A 24,338-nucleotide genomic window follows, 5' to 3' on the forward strand; every position below is an offset into this window, starting at 1 on the left:
GTTGGACACCAACCTGATTGTCCCCCTTCACTTGTAAGACCTCCTTCCCCAGAGTTTCATCCAATCAAGGCTTTTTAAAAAATTAAATTAGCCAACATATATAGTACATCATTAGTTTCAGATGTAGTGTTCAATAATTCATCAGTTGCGTATAACATCCAGTGCTCATCACCTCACGTGTTCTCCTTAATGACAATCAAGGCTTAAACTGTAGTAAATTTAAGGGAGAGTTTGGGAGAAAGGCTGGGGGGGGAATGTTACAATATAGCACATATAGCAAACAACTAACAATTTTTTATTGGATATCTCTATCTTTCAAACCATCTTTGCATTCTAACCACTGGGGAATTTTTACTGTTTTTCACTTCCCTTGAGCTCCAGCTTCCAGCCACATCATGACCAGCGTTATGTCCTCTGACCTCGCTCATCTCCTTCCTGATAAGGTTACCTTCCCCACTCCAAGGTCCTGTTTGCTTCTTTCACTGAACAGATCTGGGGCTCTTTATCCAGCCCCAGTTCATAGAGGCATCATTGGGCCAGGGTTAGGGGGCATGAGGGTTATTTTCCAAACTAAGCTCACCCTTTGCCCTCCTGGTCAGCACAGACAACACTTTCCTAGGGATGAATTCTCCAGTCATTAGCTGGTGTTTCCTATCCCTCCTACGTTAGGTAGCTATTTCAGCATTGAGGACTTAGAATTTGGCTGCAAGATGAAAGCAAGCAGGGGGGTGCCTGGGTGGCTCAGTCGTTAAGCGTCTGCCTTCGTCTCAGGTCATGATCCCAGTGTCCTGGGATCTAGCCCCACATCGGGCTCCCTGCTCAGCGGGAAGCCTGCTTCTCCCTCTCTCACTCCCCCTGCTTGTGTTCCCTCTCTCACTGTGTCTCTGTCAAATAAATAAATAAAATCTTTAAAAAAAAAAGAAAGCAAGCAGGGACGCCTGGGTGGCTCAGTCAGTTAAGCATCTGCCTTCGGCTCAAGTCATGATCCCAGGGTCCTGGGATCAAGTCCCACATCCGGCTCCCTGCTCAGGAGGGAGTCTGCTTCTCCCTCTCCCTCTGCCCCTCCCCCTTGCTCGTACTCTCTCTCTCTCAAATAAATAAATAAAATCTTTATTAAAAAAAAGATGAAAGCAAGCAGTAGATAATGAGAATTTGGAATAATTGTCAAACTTTGAACCTATTATAAGGTCCATAAATAAGGCAATTGAGGCCTGGAGAAGTTAGGAGCCTTGCTGGAGGTCAGAGAGCACTTTCAAATGGAAGGTGGATACAAGGGTCTGGTCCAGAGCTGTTTCCATGATCTCATGAAACAACTCAATTTTTCAGAAGCCAAATAGCATTTCAGCTCTGTGTATTTAATTTTCGACTGTGTTGCCAGCAAAGGGCCCACAGGAAAGAATCCAGGCATATACCAGGGGAGGCAGGCAGCTACTGCACACCTAAATCATATTATCTCAGATACTCTGGTATGTTCCCTATTCATTTTTTAGTTTTCTGTTGCCATTTATGAATATTCTTTCATTTCTAGGCATGATGTTGATGTTATGGAAAGCAGTTTTCACATGATTTTACTAAAATCTTTGGCTGCCTCCATTAGAGATAAAATACCAAGCTGAAGCCTTCTTGTTCTGATCCACAAGAGAGGATCAGAGTTGGTTAAATTTTTATGTTACTGGTAAACCAAGGGGATGTTGGTGGGGGTAGAAAGAGAAAGAGAGGGATAGTTGTAGTGGAGAAAAAGGGAAAGGGCAAATTATCAAAGTCAGTCATGTTGCTGAAATATGCCAAGAAAAAAGTATTTAACCATTATCTACTAGCAGAAATTAAATATCTTCTATAATAAATTAGGTTCCTAACAATTCTGTCTTAAATTTGCTGTACTACCTAAATAGTTTACAAATGTTAAGAAAACATGAATAAACCTGAGAGTTAGATTTGAATGAAATGATTAACTGAAAGAAGCTACAAGATAAAGAAAAAAAATGTATCCAAACCACTTCTGTTGAGGAAAAGGAAGAATGTCTCCTCAGCAGAATTCAAACATTTAGCAACAACCTTGGTTGCAAACATTTGTCCAAACAGTCAACAGGACAAAGAAAATGCTCCTGTGAGAACAGTAACCAGATCTGAGGGCTCTGGTCTTTGAAGTTTAAAATATTTCCCCAGAACTGCCACATTCTTCTCTCTCTCCTATCCCACTGGAAGATCACAAAAGTAAATTCTCATTTGTTCCCTCTTTCTGTTATCCTGCCAAAAATACACACTCACTGATAAAGCCCACCAGTGATTCATTTCATACCATCATCCCAAGGTTTCCAGTATAAATGTCATATTAAATGAGTCTCTTCTGTTTTATTAATGCCTAACAGACATTTAATAGCAATGATGGTGCCAATGATTCTTACTGGATCATACCATTAAAACCCAGATGTTTCGGTATGAACAGAAGCAAAGGCACCAGCCCCTGGGTTCTTTCTCTCCATTCTCATTTCCTTAGCAGTGGCTGAGCTGGGATTCATTTGGAAGCAGAAATAGCAGGCTGTAAACATTCTTTCCATATTTTCATTTACTCTATAGGTCAATTCATTTTCTGTATTCCTCCACTCATTATTGATTAAGAGAAGAAAAAGAAAGAAAGAAAGAAAAAGAAAAGAACAAGAAAGAGAAGAACAAAAGGGGGGGAAAGTCTGGTTAATTAAAATTTAGGTGAAGACTATATTTCGGGACACCTGGGTGGCTCAGTCTGCTAGGCGTCTGCCTTCAGCTCAGGTCATGATCCCAGGATCCTGGGGTCCAGTCCCGCGGGCTCCTCGCTCAGCAGGAAGCCTGCTTCTCTCTCTGCTGCTTCCCCTGCTTGTGCGCTCTCTCTCTGACAAATAAATAAATAAGAATGTTTTTAAAAAAAGATTATTTTTAAATTTCTTAACATGGAGCAAACAAATGTAAATACATCCAAACAATACACATTTTAATTTCCTGGTATTTCATATATAACTGTCCCATGTGTTCCTTTCCTGAAGCCCTAGTCTTCCCCAGAGACTTCATCCAAAGCATTAATTCATTTACCAATGAGTGCAGATGACCATGGCTGCTACTGGTCCTAGCATATGTCAGTAAACTGTTGTGCAATGAAGACACTGCTCAATTTGTGTTTTCTCTGTTGGGCTTGTCCCCAAGGGAAGCTCTAAAACCCATATCTGTTTGAAACTCTGTAGGAAGGAGCTGGGACCTGGGCTTGCCTTGTGGAAGCACTTGAGCTTCTGGGAGCCTCTAACTGTTACGATGATGGCCTCCTCCAGACCTATCCATTTTGGGTCCTGATTAGAATTCCCAGTTCCTACCTAGCCCAGCCATCTGAGCCATGTGGGTAAAATGATTCTGGATAAGTATTGCTCCTATTGCCTCTGCAGATGTTAACCCCCAAACACACCCAAGTCCCAGAGGTAAGGAAGATGACTAAATTGGCTAAAGCAACATGCAGGGAGTGAGTAAGGTAAACCATAATTCTGCGCGATCCAGGCATTGTCCTAGAAATGAATGCCTGTTATATTACATTGGCCTGTGGTCCCCCAAGGAAATTTTCATCATCACAGAGCAATCTTGTCATTGTTTTTGCAACTCAGTAAAGTGACAATGCTCAGGAGTGGGGAGGGAATAGAGACAGAAATAGCATCAACCACCTCCCACATCTGTGTTATACCTATAATTCCCCTAGACATATAGACTAGGATCTCCAGAGATGTTCTCTAGCCAGACTTCCATACTCTATAGCGCCAAAGCAAAACTCAGGAAGCTGAAGCATAGAAATATGGCAATTGTCATAGAGTATCAGTCACCAAGAGCTTTTGATTTCACCTCTTTAAATATAACTCCAATTTGCCCCTTCCTCCTTCATCCCTTTCCTGCCACTGACCTCATTCAGGAGCTCTTCACTACTCTATTATCCACTTTTAATCACCCTTTAAAATACCAGACAGTCAGTAAAACAGGGATGAAAAACTGTGAGTACTCCTACCTCTTACTTTAGGTATTTATAGTTGGCATCTTTTCATCCTGTGTTATCAAGGAGTAGAGGGGAGTATAGGCCAGGTTTTGCCTGTTCCAACAAGGCTTCTATCGCGCTGAGAGTTCACAGGTGAATCCTCTGGTCTGATGCAGTTCCATGTAGTCAGCAGAATGCCAGCCTGAGATTCACAAGACCTGGCTCTGTCTCCATTTCTGTGGCCTTAAAGTCATCATTCAGTGCCCTACGAAAGGAGTTGTCCAAAAAACAAGATGGGTTGTCTCAGGGAGACTATTACTACAAGTCTTAGTATGTGACTGACCGCTTGCCATGTTAGCACCTCATGTTTGACATGTCCAATACTGAGCTCATGAGCTTATCTTCTACTTCCATATCCAACCAGACCAGTTCCCCTTATCATGTTCCCTTGCTGTGTGAAAGGCAATGCTCCTGCCTAGAAACCTGAGCATCTTCCTTGACTCTTCCTTATTCCCCACATCTAATCAGTCACTACATTCATAAATATCCTTCATGTCAGTCTCCCCTGTCTAAGCCCACTGCCCCTACAGTTCAGGTTCACTGTCACTGCCTTTACAAGTCACTGAACCAGTCTCCAGATGAGCTCTTCCTGGCTTCCAGTTTTGCTCTCTCTCCAATCTATTCCCCACCCTCCTGCCTGGTTGAGTTTTCTGAAATAAAAATTTGATAATGTCACTCTTTCTTAGAACCCTTTAGCTGTTTCTCAGTGTTAGAAAAATAAAATCCTGACTCCTTAGCCTGTCTTAGATCTTGCCCCTGTCAACTTTTCCAGACTAGTTTTCAGCTCCTCCTATCAAACCAGCAGTAGTTAACCCCATCGAGTTCCCTCAACAGGACTGACCCTGGTGCCTGTGAGCTAGCCTACTTTGCCTGTAGCTTCAGATCACTTTGTGTTTTTATTCGAGAGGAAGATCACTTTCCTCACTTTGTCTTTTTATTCAAGACTCAGCTGGAGTTTCATACTCACCATAAAGGGTTCCTTGAACTCCTTCCACTGTGGTACTAGTCTATACCTCCAAAATGGCATTGACAGCAGTGATCTTGTTCACCTCTCCCACAGAATGCAGGCTCCTCCTGTTGAACTTCTTATGTCCATTGCCTACATTAGTCCTATAGCATGGTAGGGTCTAACAGACATCCAATAAATGCTTATTGAATAAATTTGTTACAAGAGTTTAACGCATGAGGGGTTTATAGTGGAGTTGAACAAGATGACCTTCAGAGTCCTTTCCAACTCTTAGCTTTTCATTTGAAGATACCAGTCCCTTCCATGGTTTTGAATAGCACATCCATTTATTACTCTTACCCATAACTTCAAGGCACTCCTCAACCTGAGCTTTAAACCAAAATGTCCACCTGCCTGCTATAGAACTTTAAATACTGGCTGCTGAGTGAGCATCTCAAATTCAGTATGTCCAAAATTAATTCACTTGCCTATACAACCGGATTCACCTTTCCAGTTTTCTGTATTTGTTAACGACACCATCCTCTTCTTGGGGGCCCATATGAAAAACATCCAGGATGGCACCTTTTTCCTAAACCAATCACTGCCTACTCCTGTGGATTCCCCTTTCCCAAATACCAGTTGTTTTTGTCACTGCATTTACTTACAGTCTCCATCGAATTGCTGAATTGCTCGTGACTCTAATTAGCATTTGTTGCACTCTTGACTTTCGTGATGTATTTCCATCTCTGTACCAACACTAGATCCTGGAAAGATTTCTGTATTATGGCTGTAAATCCCCCAAGTCTCAGCATAAGGTTTGCAAACAGATAGCAGGTGGTCAACAAATCGTGGTAGAATGGCTGAATGAATGTTAGGATGTTAGGTTTAAACTGCTTTGGGGGCATGGATCTTGTTATATGCTTTTTTTTTTTTTTTTTGGTCCCACCCCCAATATAGTAGATATAGTAAAAGGCATAGGAAACAAGAAATACGTATTTTTAAAAATTGAACACTGTATTTTTTTATTTTAACTCGGAGTTGCTGCAACAACTGGCTGTAGTTTTAATAAAAAAAAAAAAACGCTCTATTTTTTTGTAAAAGGTTTCTTAGCCTCAGCTCCCAGCTAAAACCATCCAGGATCCTGGTTTCCCACCCTTTCCAGTGGCCTGATGTGAGGCAGGGGAGGAGCAATGAACAAGCTGGGCCTGAGGAGCAAGGAGAGCGGGATGGGGGAAGTCCCGGAAGTCACTGACCAGAGCAAGCGGCTGCCGAAGCGACATCAGCTTCGGCTGCGGTCCCAACAATAACAGGCGCGCGGGCGGGGCGGGGCTGCCGGGGGCCCGAGCTTGGGGGCGGAACCCGGATTGGGGGAGGCGGGTGGGACGCTTTGCTAAGGCTGCAGGGGATTGGAGGAGAGAGATGAGGGGCGGTTGAGCTCAAGGAGTGGGCAGGGGAGCTAACGGGCCGACCGAGGAGAGAGCGTGTTGATTGGGAGGCGCGGAGGGAGACGGACCGGAGCCAACTGGGGATTGGCCGTGGCGGGCCGAGGAGGCGTGGTCAATGCGCGCCAGAGGGAGAGCGAGGGAGCGGGCGGCTGGTCTGCCTGCCAGCTAGCCGGAGTCCCGGGCGTGTGCTGCGAGCCGGGGTTGGGTTGAGGAACGCGGTGCGGGAGGCGCGTCCCCCTAGCTCCTCCGCAGCCGCCCTTCGCGGCTCGAGTACCCCACTTCCTTCCCTCTCTTCTCCTTCATTCTGGTCTGGGGGTCTCGGGGCAGGGAGCTGAGGGAAGGAACTAAAGAGGAGGAGGCGAAAGCGGAGCGAGGGGCAGAGAGGGTCCCGGCGCGGGGCATAGCGCGCGCTGCGTCTCGCTCTCCCGCCGGAACCGCCGCCTCCTCGCCCGGGGCGCCCGCACTATGCAGGCGGACTGCTGGCCACCGCGATGGGGAGCCGGGCGTTGGTGAGAGCCGGGCGCAGCCCTCACCGTCTCCGAGTCCGGGCCGCGGCCGCCGCCCCCGCCCGGGCCGCGCTACCCCTCTCCCGCCCTCTCCCTCCCCGCTCCAACTCCTCCTCCTCCTTCCCCATGCCTCTGTTCCTCCTGCTCCTACTTATCCTGGTCCTGCTGCTCGAGGACGCCGGAGCCCAGCAAGGTGAGTGGTCCCCGGGGAGTGCGCGGCGTGCGGAGCCCCAGGGATGGTGGGGGCGGCAGGGGGAACCTCTGGGATGTCGGGTCTCCGGGACGTGAGCCGAATCTGCAGATGCGCGGGGGAGGTGCGGTGCGCTTCGGTGCCTGGCCAGACCTGGCCCAGCACTCGCTGCGTTGAGTGGCAAAGGTGGGCTCCGCCTGTTGTCCCCCGAGTTGGCGCGGCTTTACTTTTTGACAAGGCCTTTGGTTTTTCTGAAAAGAGAGAAGTGAGACCCTGCTGTGAAGGCCTCCGTTTTGGTATTGGATTCTTCTGGGGAAAATCTTTGGGAGGAAAAAGAGAAGTTTTGGAGGTGCGACCCCTAAAGTTAGGCTACACTGATGGACAGAGTAGAGAGGCAAGATAATTACATAGCATGTTAAACCAATTAAAGGCAAGTGGCGATAATTACCTTTTGTGAAAAGTGCTCAAGTTCAAAACGAATGACATTGATTCTGGTTAGCTTTGAGTCTTGGATTCTGGACATGCCCTTTATGATACCTTACGGTTATTCCTGTTGGTGGTCTGGATTGCCTGGGTAGAACAGTCTGACCTAAGGCAGCGTGCTGTGTTCCCAGATGGAGCATTCCGAGTTGAAAGGGTAAGCCCTTCCAGAAAGTGACAAAACTTTTTTTCCATCCACAGTCCTTGAAATACCTATTTCAGAATTGAGCAAAACTGTTTATTGAATAATCATCATAATGGAAAGAGAATGCAAGGCTGATTCCTCCTCCGCCCTTTAGTACTATTTTCAGGCAGCGAACCGCAATTTTTGAATCAGTTTGGCATCAGTTATTGAACACATTTTTCCATTGCATTTCCTTCTTTATTGCAGTGAGAAAGATATGGGTTGGATTGTTTCTTATTGCTGGGAAGATTTTTATTTTAAGTTGATCTCCATGTTTAAGTCCAGCTGAAATGTTGCTCTCATATGGTTTTCAGTAAAGTGTGGAATCATGGCCATAAGCCTGTCATTATGAAGACGCTGAAACTTTGACAGGCATGTGGAAGTACAATCTAACAATAAAAAATATATATATTTGGCAGACTAATCTCTTTTAGCTCTAGGCACATTTCTACATAGTGTAACTTAAAATTTAGATGCTTGGCATTCAGGTTTTTAGTTAGATCATCATCTTAAATAAATTCTTAAACATCACTTAAGTGTGAAATCCTTACCCCCATTGAAGTTTTAGACTGTATGCTTGTATTTTCCTTCTAGTAGAGAAACAAAAAACAACAAGAAGGCTTACATACAGCCAGCACTAATTGGGACTGACTTTGTGGCAGGCACATTTCTAAGTGATGTATGTGTATTAAGTCAGTTAATCCTCACCACACCCATCTGAGATAGTGTTATTCCATTTCAAACATAGAGAACTGAGACACAAAACATATAAGGTATCTTGATATAGAAAGGAATGTAACTTCATAAGCAGAATACTGTTTTGCTTATTTCTAGACTGAGAGTTTTTATATCATGTTTGTAAAAAAATCTTTGAACAGTATGGAATCAGTTATATGTCTCCCCACATGAGGCAGTTGCCTTAATTTTCAGAATTTCTCGAACCTGGCCTAATTAACATGCAATATTATCTTATTTTCTTTCAAGGTGTAATTTCAGTTTTTAACACAACATTAACAAATATATGGCCTCTTTCACAGTTATGTCTTATATAAACAGTGTAGATTAAAACAAATAGAAATGATGGTGGTAATTTAAAAGACCTCTGATTTCTCGTTCATTTAAGTTGATTGGGTAAGTTTTGTTAAGTCATTTAATTTCTTTGTACCTCAGTTTTCTACACCAGTGATATGAGAATACATACCTATTTCGTAGCCTAACAAAAATGGAATGATAGTATGTAGGAGTTTTGTAAATGGAAAAGCGTAATATAGCTATAAGTGATTATCATTATTAATTTTTAGTTTATGAGGTTGATAAATAAGAACCAGTTAGGTATATATCACTGGAAACTCAGGAATTGTGTGCGATTTCAATTCCCTAATTTTTAAAAATTACATTTTTTACCCAAAGGACCTTGATGCAGTCTGTAGTGGAATTGCTTTTCAGCCAGTCTTAACTAATCTAACAGACATATGCTTCGGGTTCCATTGGTATTCCCTCACATAAGCTGGAAAGAAGTCTCATTTCAAAATGAGAACCAGTGTTTTAAAACACCTGTAGAATTTTTAATAATGGGAGTATCTACATATTGTAGTGTTAAGTGACAAACTGGAGTTTTTACTTTATAAGAAATCTTAGGAAGAAGACTGAAAAGAAATAATAAAATAGTCATTGTCTTTTGGTGGTAGAGTTATGGGTAATTCTGTATGCTCTTCCAAATTTTCTGCAGTTAACATATAGTCAAAATATAAGCTGTGAAAAAAAAATTTTTTTTTTAAAGATTTATTTATTTATTTATTTGAGAGAGAGAATGAGAGAGAGAGCACATGAGAAGGGGGAGGGTCAGAGGGAGAAGCAGACTCCCTGCCGAGCAGGGAGCCCGATGCGGGACTCGATCCAGGGACTCCAGGATCATGACCTGAGGCGAAGGCAGTCGCTTAACCAACTGAGCCACCCAGGCGCCCCTGTGAAAAAATTTTTTGTGATGTTTAGGTTTTTCTTTCTTTAGCCAGTCTAGGTAGAAATGCATTTAATGTCTATGCTAAAGGAGAACTGTGCTTCAGGAATTTAAAAAAATCTTTTAGACATCATTGTGAAGTAGCAGAAGATGTTACTCTCATTCCAGTTACAGTTGACCCTTGAACAACACAGATTTGAACTGCGCTGATCCATTTGTATGTGCCGATTTTTTTTCCAATAAATATAATAGAAAATTTTTCGGAGATTTACAACAATTTGAAAAAACTCGCAGAAGAACTGCATAGCCTAGAAATATTTTTATGATATTGAAAAAGTTAGGTATTATTATAAGAATATAGTATATAATACCAGTAACATACAGAATACGTGTTAACTGACTGTTACCTGTAAAGCTGGTCAGTTTTCTGGTCAGCAGTAAGCTACCAGGAAAGTTTTGGGGGAGTCAAATGTTATAGATGGATTATTGACTATGCACGGGGAGTCAACTCCCTTAACCCCTGCATTGTTCAAGGGTCAGCTATAATGCTATATACATAGCTATTCCTGAGCAGATTTTCTGCTGACAGAGTGATTTTTCTTTTCATTTGGCTCAGAATAAAATTTATCATTGGCCTGAAAATTTGTCAGCCTTTCATAACAGAGATGTATTTTAACCAATATTATTTCATTTACTTATAAATAGATTGTATTTCCTCACATTTAATTGTACTATGATGGTGTTTTAGATACAGCTTACATTTTTATATTTTTAAGTTCTAAGTTTGATGTTGAGTTCATCTTCAAAATCTTTTTATTGTTGAAAGCATTTTTTTTCTGTAACACATCTGAAAAACTTAAGTTGGTCAAATTTATCATGCTGATTGCATGTTTGCTACTGTAATAAATGTATTTAATAAGAAGTTGAGCGTCTGCTACGAATGATTCTGTGTCCCCGATTTACATGTTGACTAGAAATTTGTGTCCCTTCATCTCAGGAGCTCAGCTTCCTAGTTCATGTCCTGGAGGGCTTGGCTGCCTTCTGGGTTACATTATTATGTGAATGTGGTAAAATATCAGGGAATTAATTTTTACAATTTATTTTTTAAGATTTTATTTATTTGTTTGACAGAGTGAGAGAGAGAGCACAAGCAGGGGGGGGCGGAAGAGGGAGAAACAAGCTCCCTGTTGAGCAGGGAGCCTGATGTGGGGTTCGATCCCAGGACCCTGGGATCATGACCTGAGCCAAAGGCAGTCACTTAACCAACTGAGCCACCCAGGCACCCCAATTTTTACAATTTATTAAGACTGACTTGTTTATGCCTATTAATATGAAATATTTGTGAAGGTATTGATTTTTATTTGCTAATAAATCTATGAAACCAGTCAAGTTCATTCTTAATCATTCAGTTTCACAATGGTGTCAGAACTGATGTGTGGGGAAAACTTGTTTTCTGTCAGATAATGCCTTTATTTGGTTGTGATGCAGGTAAATAGTTTTTCAATAATATTTATGAATTGTCAGAAATGAACACATCTCCCTTATGAACATTTGTAATTATTTTTAATATCAACATTAGGTTAATTTAGAATTTTCAGTTGTTTTTTCTTGGTCCGATAAAACATTAGGCCTCTTACATGTAGTTTTGTTCAGAGGCAAAAATCAAAGCATCCTTTTTCTGCTATATTTCTGATTAATTTTTCCCAGTGAAAATTAGAAATACAACATAAATTCCACATGTGCTAATGATTAGGTTTAAAATCCACATTTTTAAAACTTGTAAATGAAAAGTTAATTGTAAAATTATAGGTCATTGATTTTAGGTATATTTCCGCGAAGCAAAGAGGAAATATTATTTCCCACTGGAGATGGTTAATAATTCTGTCTGAACATCTCAGCTTCATTCTAGAAGACCAACATAAAAACAAAACAAAACAAAAAAAACCTTAAGATCGTGAAATTGGTATAAGTGAAAGTACCAGTGCTGCCATGAAAATGACAAATGAATTAATTTCCAAAAAGAAATTATGAGATTATAGTATGATGAGGAAAGGCTACATGTATATAGAGACGGTTTTAAGTTTAGGATTATACTTTACAAAATGAACCTAGGATGTGAAAGCTCAGATGGTAATACTGTGCGTTAATTGAATGCATGCAGATAGTTTCCATTTGAACTTCTTGATTAGTTGGAAGGATGTAGAATGATGACATAAAATTATTGGGATTAGGAAAAGCTTCATAGAGATAGTGAACTGTGATTGTTGAAATAAGAAGTGAGACAACTTGGCAGTTTTTCTTGTGTGGCTCATGGATTCAGTTTACAACCTTACCACGGCCTTGCCACTTTATTTTTTAAATATTGTACAGATAATTATAGTTGTTCAAAACCAAAAACTTAATTGATAATTACCCACAGTTCTACCCCCTAGTCTATCAACTTACGATTTTTATGTTTCTTCCTATTCCATATTCACACACCTACATAAAAATCTTAACATGGTTATAATTTTAATCGTTTGTGTTTCTGTAGACATACTGTGTTGAAATTAATTGTGTAGGCTAATTTAAGACACACAGCATACTTAAAAATACAGCAAAAAAATTCAAAATGTAAAAATTCATCATAAGACATTATTTATGAAGTAATTGTTGTTTGGAATTGCTATTACTTTAGTCCATTTGATTAAATTCTTCATTTAGGGTGGGATCTTTAAGAAGGTATTTCAGTTCAAAATAATAGCTTAGAAACCTACATAATGCTAATTTCCCAGATCATTATGTGGATTAATCAATATAATCCACGAGGACAGAAAATACAGATATTCAAATAAACTAGTATTTAATGGATGCCAGTTTCCGCTGAAGCAAATGGGATAATGGGGTGATCTTAAAAGTTTGCTAAAATATTACCTACTCGATTAGCCTGCACTCTGAAGGATATGTAGTTGGAAGAAAAATGTTGATTAGCTACTTGAATTATGGGGAAGACCGCCAAGGTGCAGTCTCCCTCAGCTGCTTTCTCAGAGTGGGCCAAGTTTCTTGCAAGGCTTTTGTTGAGCTGGTTGCATGCAAGTGTGCAGTCAAAACTGAATTGCTTGGTTGATCAAAGAAAAGATGCTGGTACTGTTTATCAACCACTCGTTAAGAACTTGCAGCATAAAGTTGTACCAGCTCTGAGCTGCCAGGCATGTGTGCGCATGTCAGTACAGTCCTGAGACATTTAGAGTAAAACATTGTAATTGTTTATAGAGAACCCACAGTCTAGTTGGGGAAATAATTATCTTCAAGTTGAATTACAGATAAAAATAAGCAACGGAGGTTGCTTATTGCTGTGGGTTTGAAGGGAAGAAGAGCCCACAGGAAGTAGGAGAAGCCTTGCTGATAAAGTGATTTTGACTGAGTGAGCTTTAAAGGATTGATAGGTTTGTAGTCCACAGGGAAGACAGACATTTGAGAAGTGAAGATCACAGCATCAGAACAGCAAGGAGTCAGGAAAGCATGGGAGTGTAAAAGCCTGTCCTGGTGCAATGAGTAGCAAGACTCCAAGCCCCTGGTCTTGGCTTCCTGCTTCCTTCTTGAGCCCCATGCCTTGCTCCTGCCTAATAATTGGGGGCAGATATTGACTGGTTGGTTACTGCTGGCCATGGTTCTTAAGTACTGGGGTTCTGCCTTCCTGGACCCGTGTGGCTGGCAGCCTCTTGATCACCTGTACGATACAATCCTAATTCTTTGCATATTATACATGTGATTTTTTTCACAGTCTGGTCTCTCCCTTCCTCTCAATCTCATACTAGCATCCCTCAACTTTTATCTGTAGTTCATGTGTAAGACTGAGCTACTTTTTATTGCTCTAAAGTATAATTTCATGTGGGTTTTTGTGTGTGTGTGTGGTTTTTTTTTTTTTTTGGCCTCGTTCCCTATACTGACTTCTTTACATATGCTATTTTCTCTACTTAAAGAGAAAGGGCTCTTTCTTTCTTTGCATGGTAAATTCCTAATCTTCCTTCAAAACCCGTCTTGGGTGTTATCCCTGAGAAAAGTTCTTTAACCATCATCACACACTCATCTCCAGACGGGACTTTTCAGTTACTTCTTTTCATTCATTACTCACATTGAATATAAGATATTTATTTGTCTTGGCAGAGAGTTTACTCATTTTCTTATTTCTAATACTTAGCATGATGTCGGTCATTCAAAAAATGTGAATCAGGAACCTATTTCTGGAGGGAAGGTGCTGCTCCAGCTACATGATTTGATGTTAGTCTCTGGGCATCTGCACACGCTTCGTGCTGTTGTCGGTTGTCTCCTCCTCTCAGTGAGCAGTCCAGGCTGGGCTTCTCAGTGTCATGGGAGTAGAGCCCCCTCTTGAACCTTACTACCTACTTGCTCAGGGCCTAACATCCTGCCCAGTGTTTCCCAGCTGCCCTCTGGGAGGTAGACTGCTTTGCTCCCTCGGTAAGAGGAGTCCTTCCACTAGAACTCTGCACATGGCCATGGTTTCTTCTTAGAAAACACTGCTTTGCCCTTCTTGTCAGATAGGTCATCTTTAAGAACAGTAACAGCTTAAATCAGTGTCAGCAAGTTGGGTGTGCTCCTTTGCTCTTTTAAACTCTGATTTAGATGGCCACCTCTGGTATTACCAGAGTTCCTCCGGTTGTGGTTCTGGTAGTTGCCTGCCTCCTTTTTCTTTGACAGCTCGAATTCCTGGAGAATGATCAGGTAGTTTCAGTCATCTGGTGTCAGAGGAAGCTAATGAGAAATGAAGGCTGGAAAGATCATTGGGAACACAATTCTGGAGGACTTTCCACTGGGGGGCAGACAGGAGTTTGTACCTGAAGTATTAGCAAGACATCATCTTGGGTTCCTCTGCCTTCACCCAGTGCATTTGTCTACCTCTGGACACTTTCTCATCCCAGCCTCCCAGGTCCCTCATCTCTTTGATGCTCTTCCCCTTGCCCTTGACGGATCCCAAATGTGGCTCATGTGCCAGTCCCCCCTGTCTTCTCTGATTCTGGATAGCTCAAGGTTACTGGAGAAAGTCATGTGGCCATTGTGCCTAAATCTACACAAATGAGGTCTACTAATCAGATCTCCAGTGGGGCTTACCGCTCAGCAGGAGCACTGTGACTGCCCCACTTTGTAGCGCTGAACGCCTGCCCTGCTTTGCATCCCTGCACAGTGGAGCTGCCACCTGCCTCCTTTCCTTCTTCCTAAAACCAGCTCTTCCACTTGTCCAGAACTCTGCTTCATCAGGGAATGTAAGTTAGGTTTAGTATAATTTAAATTTGAATGGTGTTTTTGGCTCCATACCTGGAGTCATGCTCAAAATACCACTGGCTCCTGTGCATCATTCTTCTCAACTGTCTGCTTTCTAGTACCTTATATTCTGCTTTTTTCAGTGATGAACTTTACAACAAGTAGACTACATCTGTGCTGTTCCTTTTCTTGGTGTCTGGCACACCTCGAATACTTGTTAAGTGCTGATTTCCTTGCAGCCTGGTCTCTGCTCCAGTGAAAGTATCATTTAAACTGTCAGATTTTTTTCCTTTTTGGTTTTGGCTTGTGTTACTCTGAAAAACTGGAGCGCTTTCTTTGTCTTCACTATTTCATACTTTGATGGACTATGAAAGTACGGAGACTTTGGAGTCAGACACACCTGGATTTAAATATTAAGCAAGGATATCTCCTAATAGAACTCACCTCTCTTTCTAGAATGTTTGAGGGCTGTGGTCAAATCTGTTTGGGTAGTCAGTAAATTTTTGGTGAGTGAATCAGTATGAACAGAGGTGGTTAATATATAAGTAGATGACAGGTTTGAGGATTAGGAGAAAGGTTGGAGACTTTGTGGTAACTGAAGTCGGAGTAGGAAGATATCCCTGGTAGAATACACAGGATGGGGGAAGACCTGAACAGCAGCATCAGCAGTCAGTATTAAGAAGGTAAGTCCATGAAGATGCAGAAGTTGCAATTAGTTCAAAGAACTGAGCCATGGAAGAAGAATATTAAGAAGGAGGGAGGGAAGATACAAAGAAAGGAAGGAAGGAAGATGGGAGGGAAGGAAGGGTCAGCAAAGCCAGATAATATGGAAAGATCACAAATGATAAGGGTGGAAAAGTATCCATGGACTTTTGGCAGCTTGGAAACTGGCTGCCCTAGTGAATAGTTTTATTGGTGAGGTAGGTCTGTGTTTCCTAGGGCTGCCATAACAAATTGCCACAAATCTAGGTGGCTTAAAACGATAGAACTTTACTGTCGTATAGTTCTGGAGGCTAGAATTCTGAAATTGGGGTATCAGCAGGGCCATGCTCTCCATCTGAAGATGCTGGGGGAGGATCTTTCCTTGTCTCTTCCTAGCTTCTGGCAATTTTAATCTTCAGAGTTCTTTTGCATCATTCCAACCTCTGCCTCTGTAACATAGTGTCCTTCCTGTGTCTGTCTGTGTTCAGATTTTCCTCTTTTTATAAGGACATCAGTCATTGGATTAGGGTGCACCTTAATTCAGTATGACCTCATTTTAACTTGATGACATCTGCTAAGACCTTGTTTCCAAATAAGGTTATATTCATTGGTACCAGAAATTAGGACTTAAACATAACTCTTTGGAAGGGACACAATCCAACCCATAGCAGTTTGGAAGCTGAATTGCAGTGCATTGAAACTTGTGAGCACTGGCTGTTATACACAACTAATGAATCATTGAACACTACATCAAAAATTAATGATATACTATACAGTGGCTAACTGAACATAATTAAAAAAACTTAGAACAGGAGGCAAAGAAGTAAGACATCAATTATGGAGGCTAGAAGAAATTTCTCTGTAAAAGAAAGGAAAAGTGAGCAAGAAGATGGTAGTTACTGGGGGACACTGGTGGAAAGAGTTTTTTGTGGTATTTTGTGATTGCTGTTATTGTTAGCGTTTTATGATTTGTTAAAGTGCAAAACCTAGGCAGCACTATAGAGCTGTTTTACTGGTTATAATTTGCAAAAGAGGCAAAATTATACCTGCCTTGCAAATATAAAATGAACACATGTCAAAGATTTTATTCATTCATTAATGAGGGAACCAGTAAGATGTTAAATTCTGTCCAGAGAATATTTGAGAAACTAGGTTTTTATAATCTTAGGATATGGTTGCTAGATTAGATGGCTGAATCTGGTTAATGGGCCAATAGGGTCATAAACAGTAACCTTTGGGATTATCTTTTCAACTGTACAGAAATGATCTACATTTCTACCAGACAACAATCTATACATTAACATGTAACCAAAACTGGGACTGTTCAACAGTTACATAAATAGCAAGTCCAACTAACTACCTTGCTCTATAATCCTTTGGCAGCTTTTGGCTTCTGTGACATTTAAAAGATGTGCTGCTCACCTTTTCTTTTTTTTAACCAATTTCCAAATATAAGATGATTTTTCTGACATAATTATCAGAATCTATGGAGATAGAGAGGGGGACCTGAGAACCTTTAATTAGCCCTTAGGTGATTCTAATGTTGACAAAATCTGAGAACCACCGAGTAAGAGAATACTGAGTGGCTTTGGGTGCCCATCTGAGACTGGCACCTATGCCCCTGGACTTTGTGATTTTTTTTTTTTTCCCTCAGTAGTGCTCAGCTCTTTGGCAAAGAGAGATCATATGATCCAGGATTGAGGGTTTGGCAGGCAGATACTCAGGAAGGGCACAGTGGCTAGGAAGTAAGGTATGCGGAAGAGATAGTTAATACTGAACATGAGGTCCAGGCTGGGTAGGGAAAAACATAAGGCCAGGACAAGATTAGCCGATGGGGAGAAAAGAAAGAAGTCAAGTTCACAAAAAGTATGTGGGTATAAGAGCACTGAAAGGTCAGGAGACTGACCAGCAGAATGAGACTTTAAAGTTTTTGAGTTTTCACAGGTGGATGGGAGTGTTTCTAACAATGGCAAAAAATAAAGTCCAGGTTGTGCTCCTGAGAGAGTTCCTGAAGGTAGAGGTCATCAGGGAGAAGATGAGTGACAATTACTTTCTCATAGATTTATACTTTTCACAAGACACTGCGCTTGAAACTTTAAAGCTGATGTAAATTTCCACTGGACCATTGTTCTGTTACTTTAGGTTGTGGCCAAATGCCCTGTGTCTACATGTGATGGGCAAAAGCCTTTCTGGTCTTTTAGGACTGTACTAGTGCCCTCAAACAAAGCGTCTTTATTGAGCGCATTATTCTAGGTTAGGCCCTCAATACTAGGTGTTTTCATACAATATCTCATTTAATTTTTACCCTATGTGTTTGAATTGTTAGTATCCCCATTGTACAGAGCTGCGGTTTAGCAGCAATAAATAACTTTTTGAAGGTCACAGTGAATGGTGGATAGAGCATTTAAATTCATTCTCTTAACTCCAGAGCTCATTTGCTTAACCACTATGTTCTAAGTAGGGTGTGTGCTTGGTGGGGGTTAAAGAGGATTTATACATCTCACATTCCTTCATGTAATTCAGTTTTGTAAATTACCACACATGCAGAGAATAGTTTGAGCTTAAAAAAGAATGAAGCTGGGAGCTATTTCTTTTTCTAAAAATTGCCACAGTGACCTTCTTTAGGCTTTCAGAGCATATCCATCTTATGTAGTATTTAAAATAAAAAACGAGTGAAATTAAAGTAGTCTTTGGATTATTTATTTGAGATTTGTAGTGATGCAACTTTAAAAATCTTGTAAGACTGGTAATGGTACTTCAGTCCAGAAATTCACAGTGCTAAACATGGCATTAAAAATCTTCATTGTAGGGGTGCCTGGGTCGCTCAGTCAGTTAAGCGTCTGCCTTTGGCTCAGGTCATGGTCCCAGGGTCCTGGGATCGAGCCCTGCATTGGGCTCCCTGCTCCGCGGGAAGCCTGCTTCTCCCTCTCCCACTCCCCCTGCTTGTGTTCCCTCTCTCGCTGTGTCTCTCTCTCTGTCAAATAAATAAATAAATAAATAATCTTAAAAAAAAAAATCTTCATTGTAGCCAGATGAAATAGGATGTATTAATCAATTCTTGCAAGTTATTCCTTTGAGTGCCTTTCTACTCTAAAATACTTTTTTTTTCAGTTGATTTATTATAAGATCTCACAGATGCATTATAAGATGTGACAGAAATGACACTTATTTAGAGGAAGTATAGTCAGACTCACCTGTTGACAGTGATAAAAAAAAAAATCCTTGAAAGCTCACTGGAAAAATACAAACTGTTCAGAGTTTATAATGATTGTAATGAAAGTTACATTGCTCTACATTTGTGGCATATTTGTGCATTCGTGTTTGGTATTGTTAAAGTGTTTTTAGAAGTCACGCAGTGTTTAGAGTAATACAATTCAATCATTAAGATAATTTATATTACATATTAGCAATGTGACTAAAATATGGGGGTGGCTGCAGGGTCACATGTAATCAATATCACGAGCATGTATTTATTTAAAAAAAAAAACAACAACAATTGATTTGAAGTTTAGAGCAGCCTAAAATAAGAGTGTGTTCTTTGTTGTATTAATTCATTGTTATTAAATGTTTAATGTTCTGTGTTCTCTAGGGTTAAGTAGTTTAAAAAAATATTGTTATTTTCCTGGAAAAATACCAAAATTTGTATCTGGCTTAACATATCTGACCTTAGCCTCTTCAGAGGAAGTGAACACATGTTCTATGAGTAATCCCCTAGATAAATCAGCAGCCAAACAAAGGAGCAGTAAGATCAAATTCAAGTGTTTCTTTGCCACTGAAATAAAACTGAAATTCAAAAATTACATTAACAGGCTTCTGTCTTTTATGGTCAGTTATATTTTGGTGGAGACCATCTAGAGGAGGAGGAGGAGGAGAAGCTGACAGTGATGATGGTGTTGATGGTGTTGGAGAAGGAGAAAGATTTGGTGATGTTGGAGTTAATGGTGAGGGTGCATGGATTGGTCCTAGGATAACCATTGTGAAAGTTATTTTTCCTGTCATAGTTATGCTGTCTTTGTCAATTCTGCCTTGTGAAAATGAATAACGGTAGGTGGTGTTGCCTGGTCACAGGTCATTATTTTTTCCAAAGCATACAAAGATAAGCAGAAAATTTGGAGACTTAACTCCTGACCTTATTAGCACCCTTTTTCAAACCCTAATTTTAAGAGCTGTTGACCCAGAAAAAAAATTACTCCAGGGCTGTAGACTAATAGAAAGGACATTTTCTTTCCTTTAACTTCCATTTACTTGTTTTAAAAATTGGGAAGTGAGACTCAAACTCTTTAGTATAACTGCTGACCATGGGAGGAAAGTATTCCTTAGGCTGTACCCTAAGTGGACAGAACAGCATTATTCTTCAGGCCAAAGGAAACCTGGCCAAGAACTCACTCAGATCTTCTGTCTCAGATGTCCTGGCCTTTACTGTAGGTCAGCCTTCTCAACCTCAGTACTATTGACGTTTAAGATCGATCATTCTTTATTCTGGGGGTGCTGTCCTGTGCACAATGTAGGATGTTTAGCAGCATTCCTGACTTCCATCCACCAGATGCCAGTAGTAGCCCACCCCCTCAATTGTGACAACCAACCAAATCTATCTCCAGACATTGCCAAATGGGAGGTAAAATTGCTCCCATGGGAGCTTCCGCATCTCCCACATTTGAGTACCACTGTCTAAGTGTATTAGGTGATTAGCTGATAAAGAATTTTCTCCAGATTTTAGTTTTACTTTTAGATACTTTGTCATTTTAAGCATTGGTACAGAATAGGATTTGCTTTTAAGAACTGAAAAACTGGAAGCACATTTTCTAATTTAAGGGTAAAAGTGAGGACAAGGTCTTCTTTGAGAGTTCAACATTATGACCTTTGGATGCCTAGTACAGTGTTTTCCAGAGGGCTGGTGGGGACCCTTTAGTGGGTCGGGATTATACATGCAGCAGTGTATGGGATCACAGTGTAAAATGTATTTCTTACTTTGGAATAACTGAGAAAAACATTTGAAAACTGCTGGCCTAGTGATGATGTATAAGCCCAGCCTCCCCTTTCAAACTGTAATATTCTAAACATATTCTTCATAGCAGTAGGTGTTTATCCAGGCCAGCTAATCTATTTATCTTGTCAGGTTAGACTTATCAAATAGTCTTGGAAGTATGAAACATTCAAACTTGTTCATTGTAGTAGTAGATTTGAGACTTTCTTTTAACTTTGGTTTCTGGTGCATACCATCTTTTTTGCTAGGGGGAGGAAGCTCTGAGCTCCATCACATATTTTAGAACATTCTTGGCACGTTACTTGTGGACTGTTCATGCCCTCCCCCTACACAAGATACTGAAAAAAGACAGCTCCATTTTAATTGTTTTCTTCATCAGCATGCATGCAAAAGTCCTGTTTTTCATCAGTTAGTATTTATTTTGTTAACTTGTAGAAATTATGCTTTATGGAGGAAAGGGCAAGAAACATTTGTGTATTTATTGACAGTCAAATATGAGCATAAAGATGTCTAAAAATTACTCCTAACACTGCTTGTGCTCTTTTTGTAAAATTCATTTTAAAATGGCAACCTTAAGTTAAATAGTGGCCCGTGGGGACTGTATTAGATGGGACAGTCTGCCATTACTAAGTCATGAATTCAGCTGTTAATGGGAAATTCTTGGGTTCCTGAAATCTATCAGCACTTCTGGCCACTTAAAAAGCTGCTTTAGTTTCTATTCACTAAAGAAAATACATTTATATTTTGAGTTATTTTATTTATTCAGTGGCTACTTTTCAAAGATTTAAACATTCCAGAAAGCACATTTTCATCTTTTTAATAGTAAGAGAACATTTCAGACTAGTTTCATAGTGTTAGAAGTTTTGTCTTAGGGGATAGTATTTTTCTCTAAGGAAAAATTTTAATGATTATTCAAAAGTTATTTTTATTACAATTCATTTGTGTTCACAGTGAAGGCTTTTATATCCCTGTGTTTCTAATTTAGATGATATTCAGTAGAGATATTCAAGGTATTTTCATCATAGTTTCAGGGAAAATTTGAGTGGTTTTTTTTTTTCTTCTGAGTTGTATAACACTTAAATTTTATATTTGCAGAAGATCAGTGGGTGTATCACAAAAACTCGCATGTTTATTTCATGGTGCCTTTATATATTATTGAGTGACTATGCCTAATTTCTATGTGTAGAATGAAAGCAGGTGTAGAGATAGCAATGTTGCTCAAAAGCTGAACTTTATCGATGTTTGTTTAGGAAGCTAGATTGCTAGTATTGACCTTTAAAAGTGGGCCAACAATATTAGTAGGGATTTGAGAATAAAATTTCTTGATCAGAAAAGGATATGAAGTATTATCATAAGGTAGGTAAATAGTTTTTCCTTTATTAAAGTGAGTTTTGAGACTGGTTTGAAATTACTTTTTCGTTGGTTCATGTACAGTTCCTTATACATCCAATTAGTAACTATTTTGCAAATACTTTCTAGATTATTAACTTCTTATTCACAGGCTTTTAAAGTTTTCATTCATCTGTTCTAGTAAATGGTATCAACACTGAACTGTTCTTAAAAATAATAATATAATAGAAAATCCTTTTACAGCTATCTGTATCCATATTGACTTTAAAACTCAGCACTGTCACTTTTGATAGTTTTTTTGTGTAAGTACTGAACTATTCCAGAGGTGATTATAAATGGCTGTCTTGAAGGAAGAAAATACTATCATTTTAGTACAGTGTCGTCTTCTTTTTAGAAAGAGATTCATTTGAATCCCATCATTAAGGAATGTTACATGGTACGGTTGGAGCAGCAGCTGAAACTTCTCAACACTGCATCCTCTTCTAGGTGCTCAAACACCAGATTTTATGATAAAAGGAGGATGCAAACAATACTATGTTAAGTTCCCTGAGTTCCCACAGTGAAGGAATTCTGGAACAGATAATGCTGCTACCAAGATATGAAAGTTATTTTTCCTAATCTTTACTAAGTCATTAAACTGTTATTTTTTTTCCTCGTCATTCTGTAGGGAAAAAATGAGGTTTTTGGAGGACTATTAAAAAGTCAAATTTCAATAGAATGTAAAATTAGTAAAATTAAATTTCATTAAATATGGCTTTAATGCCTTCAAGAGTGAATGCCTTGAAATACTGTAATATGGTCAGTAATCTGTGCAACGTGTAAAGTGTTTTTAGATATCCTCCTACTTTTCACAGATTTTAGAAGGGTTTGTGATAAATGGATGAAGCTGATCACATACTTTTATTTTTATAGTTTACATTTACTTTGAACAATTACTATGAACTGACACTCTTTTAAAGATTGGATTTATTATGCTATGTATATAAATTTATTGCTAAGCTATGTTTACCTCGGTTTATTGAGGTGGAAAGCTCTTTGAACTCATAAGGGCAATCATTGATTATTCTGACCGTACCTGGTTTCTTTTGGTTCCTATGAGCAGATATACTAAACTCTGCCTTCCTTTCTATCTTGTGTAAGGAAAGTGTTGGTGGTATAAAACATCTGTCATACATATTTTAAAATTTTCACCAAAAAAATCCTGATTATTTATAATGTTAAAGATGTAATAATAATTTATCGTTCTTTTAACTTTTTTTTTTTTTTTAAGGTGATGGATGTGGACATACTGTACTAGGCCCTGAAAGTGGAACCCTCACGTCCATAAACTACCCACAGACCTATCCCAACAGCACCGTTTGCGAATGGGAGATCCGTGTAAAGATGGGGGAGAGAGTGCGCATCAAATTTGGTGACTTTGACATTGAAGATTCTGACTCTTGCCACTTTAATTACTTGAGAATTTATAATGGCATTGGAGTTAGCAGAACTGAAATAGGTAGGAAATTTTCTTGTAAATGTACCTGTAATACATCACTGCCCTGAGTTTTAAAACTAAAACAATTTTTGGTACTTACATTAAATAACTAGACTATATAGGATGATAGGTAGGAAATTATTTTGTGGATTATATGTGGAAATCTCAAATTTGAATCTTTTGGGAAGAGAAGATTCTTATCTGTCCAAAGAAGCTTGTTGGTACTTTTGCAACAAGATGCCACTCTACTGCTTCTAAGAAGGAGGATGTTAAGTATCTCATTTTTTTGTTTTTTTTGTAATCATTTTATTTGCAATTAAAGAATATAATTCATGCTTAGGAGGCAGTATATCATGGTAATTAAAAGCATAGGTTTTGGATACAAAGTGCCTGGTATCAAATCCTCACTCCGCTCTTAGCTTATGTGTGATTTTGGGCAAGTCACCCGACCTGTTTTTTCACTTGTAAGATAGGGAATGAACTAGTAACATGTAAAGTGCTTAGAATAGTCCATAACACATAATATATGCTTACTAATACTAGCTGCTGTTGTTGTTATTCTTAGCTAAGATTAGCGGTTCTCAGTTATGGCTGCATATTAGAGTCACCTGGAAAGATTTTTTTTTTTTTTAAAGATTTTATTTATTTATTTGAGAGAGAGAGACTGAGAGAGAGAGCACATGAGAGGGGGGAGGGTTGGGAGGGTCAGAGGGAGAAGCAGACTCCCTGCCGAGCAGGGAGCCCGATGCGGGACTCGATCCAGGGACTCCAGGATCATGACCTGAGCCGAAGGCAGTCGCTTAACCAACTGAGCCA

General features: G+C 39.9%; 1 protein-coding gene and 1 long non-coding RNA gene across 5 annotated transcripts in view; one reads left to right on the forward strand and one right to left on the reverse strand.

The window, feature by feature from the left end:
* Positions 1-1,060: 1,060 nt before the first annotated feature.
* On the reverse strand, positions 1,061-6,534 carry LOC115940717 (uncharacterized). Of its 2 annotated transcripts, XR_014138563.1 has the most exons (4): positions 5,654-6,534; positions 5,010-5,169; positions 4,016-4,247; positions 1,061-2,869 (listed from the first exon to the last, which is right to left on the reverse strand). It is a non-coding gene; the product is annotated as an uncharacterized LOC115940717 (long non-coding RNA). The 2 variants fall into 2 exon arrangements; XR_004075447.2 differs by having other exon boundaries at positions 5,010-6,534.
* Positions 6,535-6,610: 76 nt separating this feature from the next.
* The window catches only part of DCBLD2 (discoidin, CUB and LCCL domain containing 2), an 89,817-nt gene continuing 72,089 nt past the window's right edge, over positions 6,611-24,338 (forward strand). The window contains exons 1-2 of one of the 3 annotated variants that reach the window (XM_006732673.3): positions 6,613-7,132; positions 23,316-23,543. In XM_006732673.3, coding sequence (XP_006732736.1) covers positions 6,925-7,132; positions 23,316-23,543 — 436 coding nt within the window. In that variant the 5' untranslated portion in view covers positions 6,613-6,924. Of the gene's footprint in view, positions 7,133-23,315; positions 23,544-24,338 lie in introns of those variants that run through there. The other 2 variants (XM_081798055.1, XM_081798059.1) reach the window with 2 other exon arrangements.

Source organism: Leptonychotes weddellii, chromosome 1 (genome assembly GCF_054177405.1).
Source record: "Leptonychotes weddellii isolate Sample4059 chromosome 1, ASM5417740v2, whole genome shotgun sequence".
NCBI classification, from domain to species: Eukaryota; Metazoa; Chordata; class Mammalia; order Carnivora; family Phocidae; genus Leptonychotes; species Leptonychotes weddellii.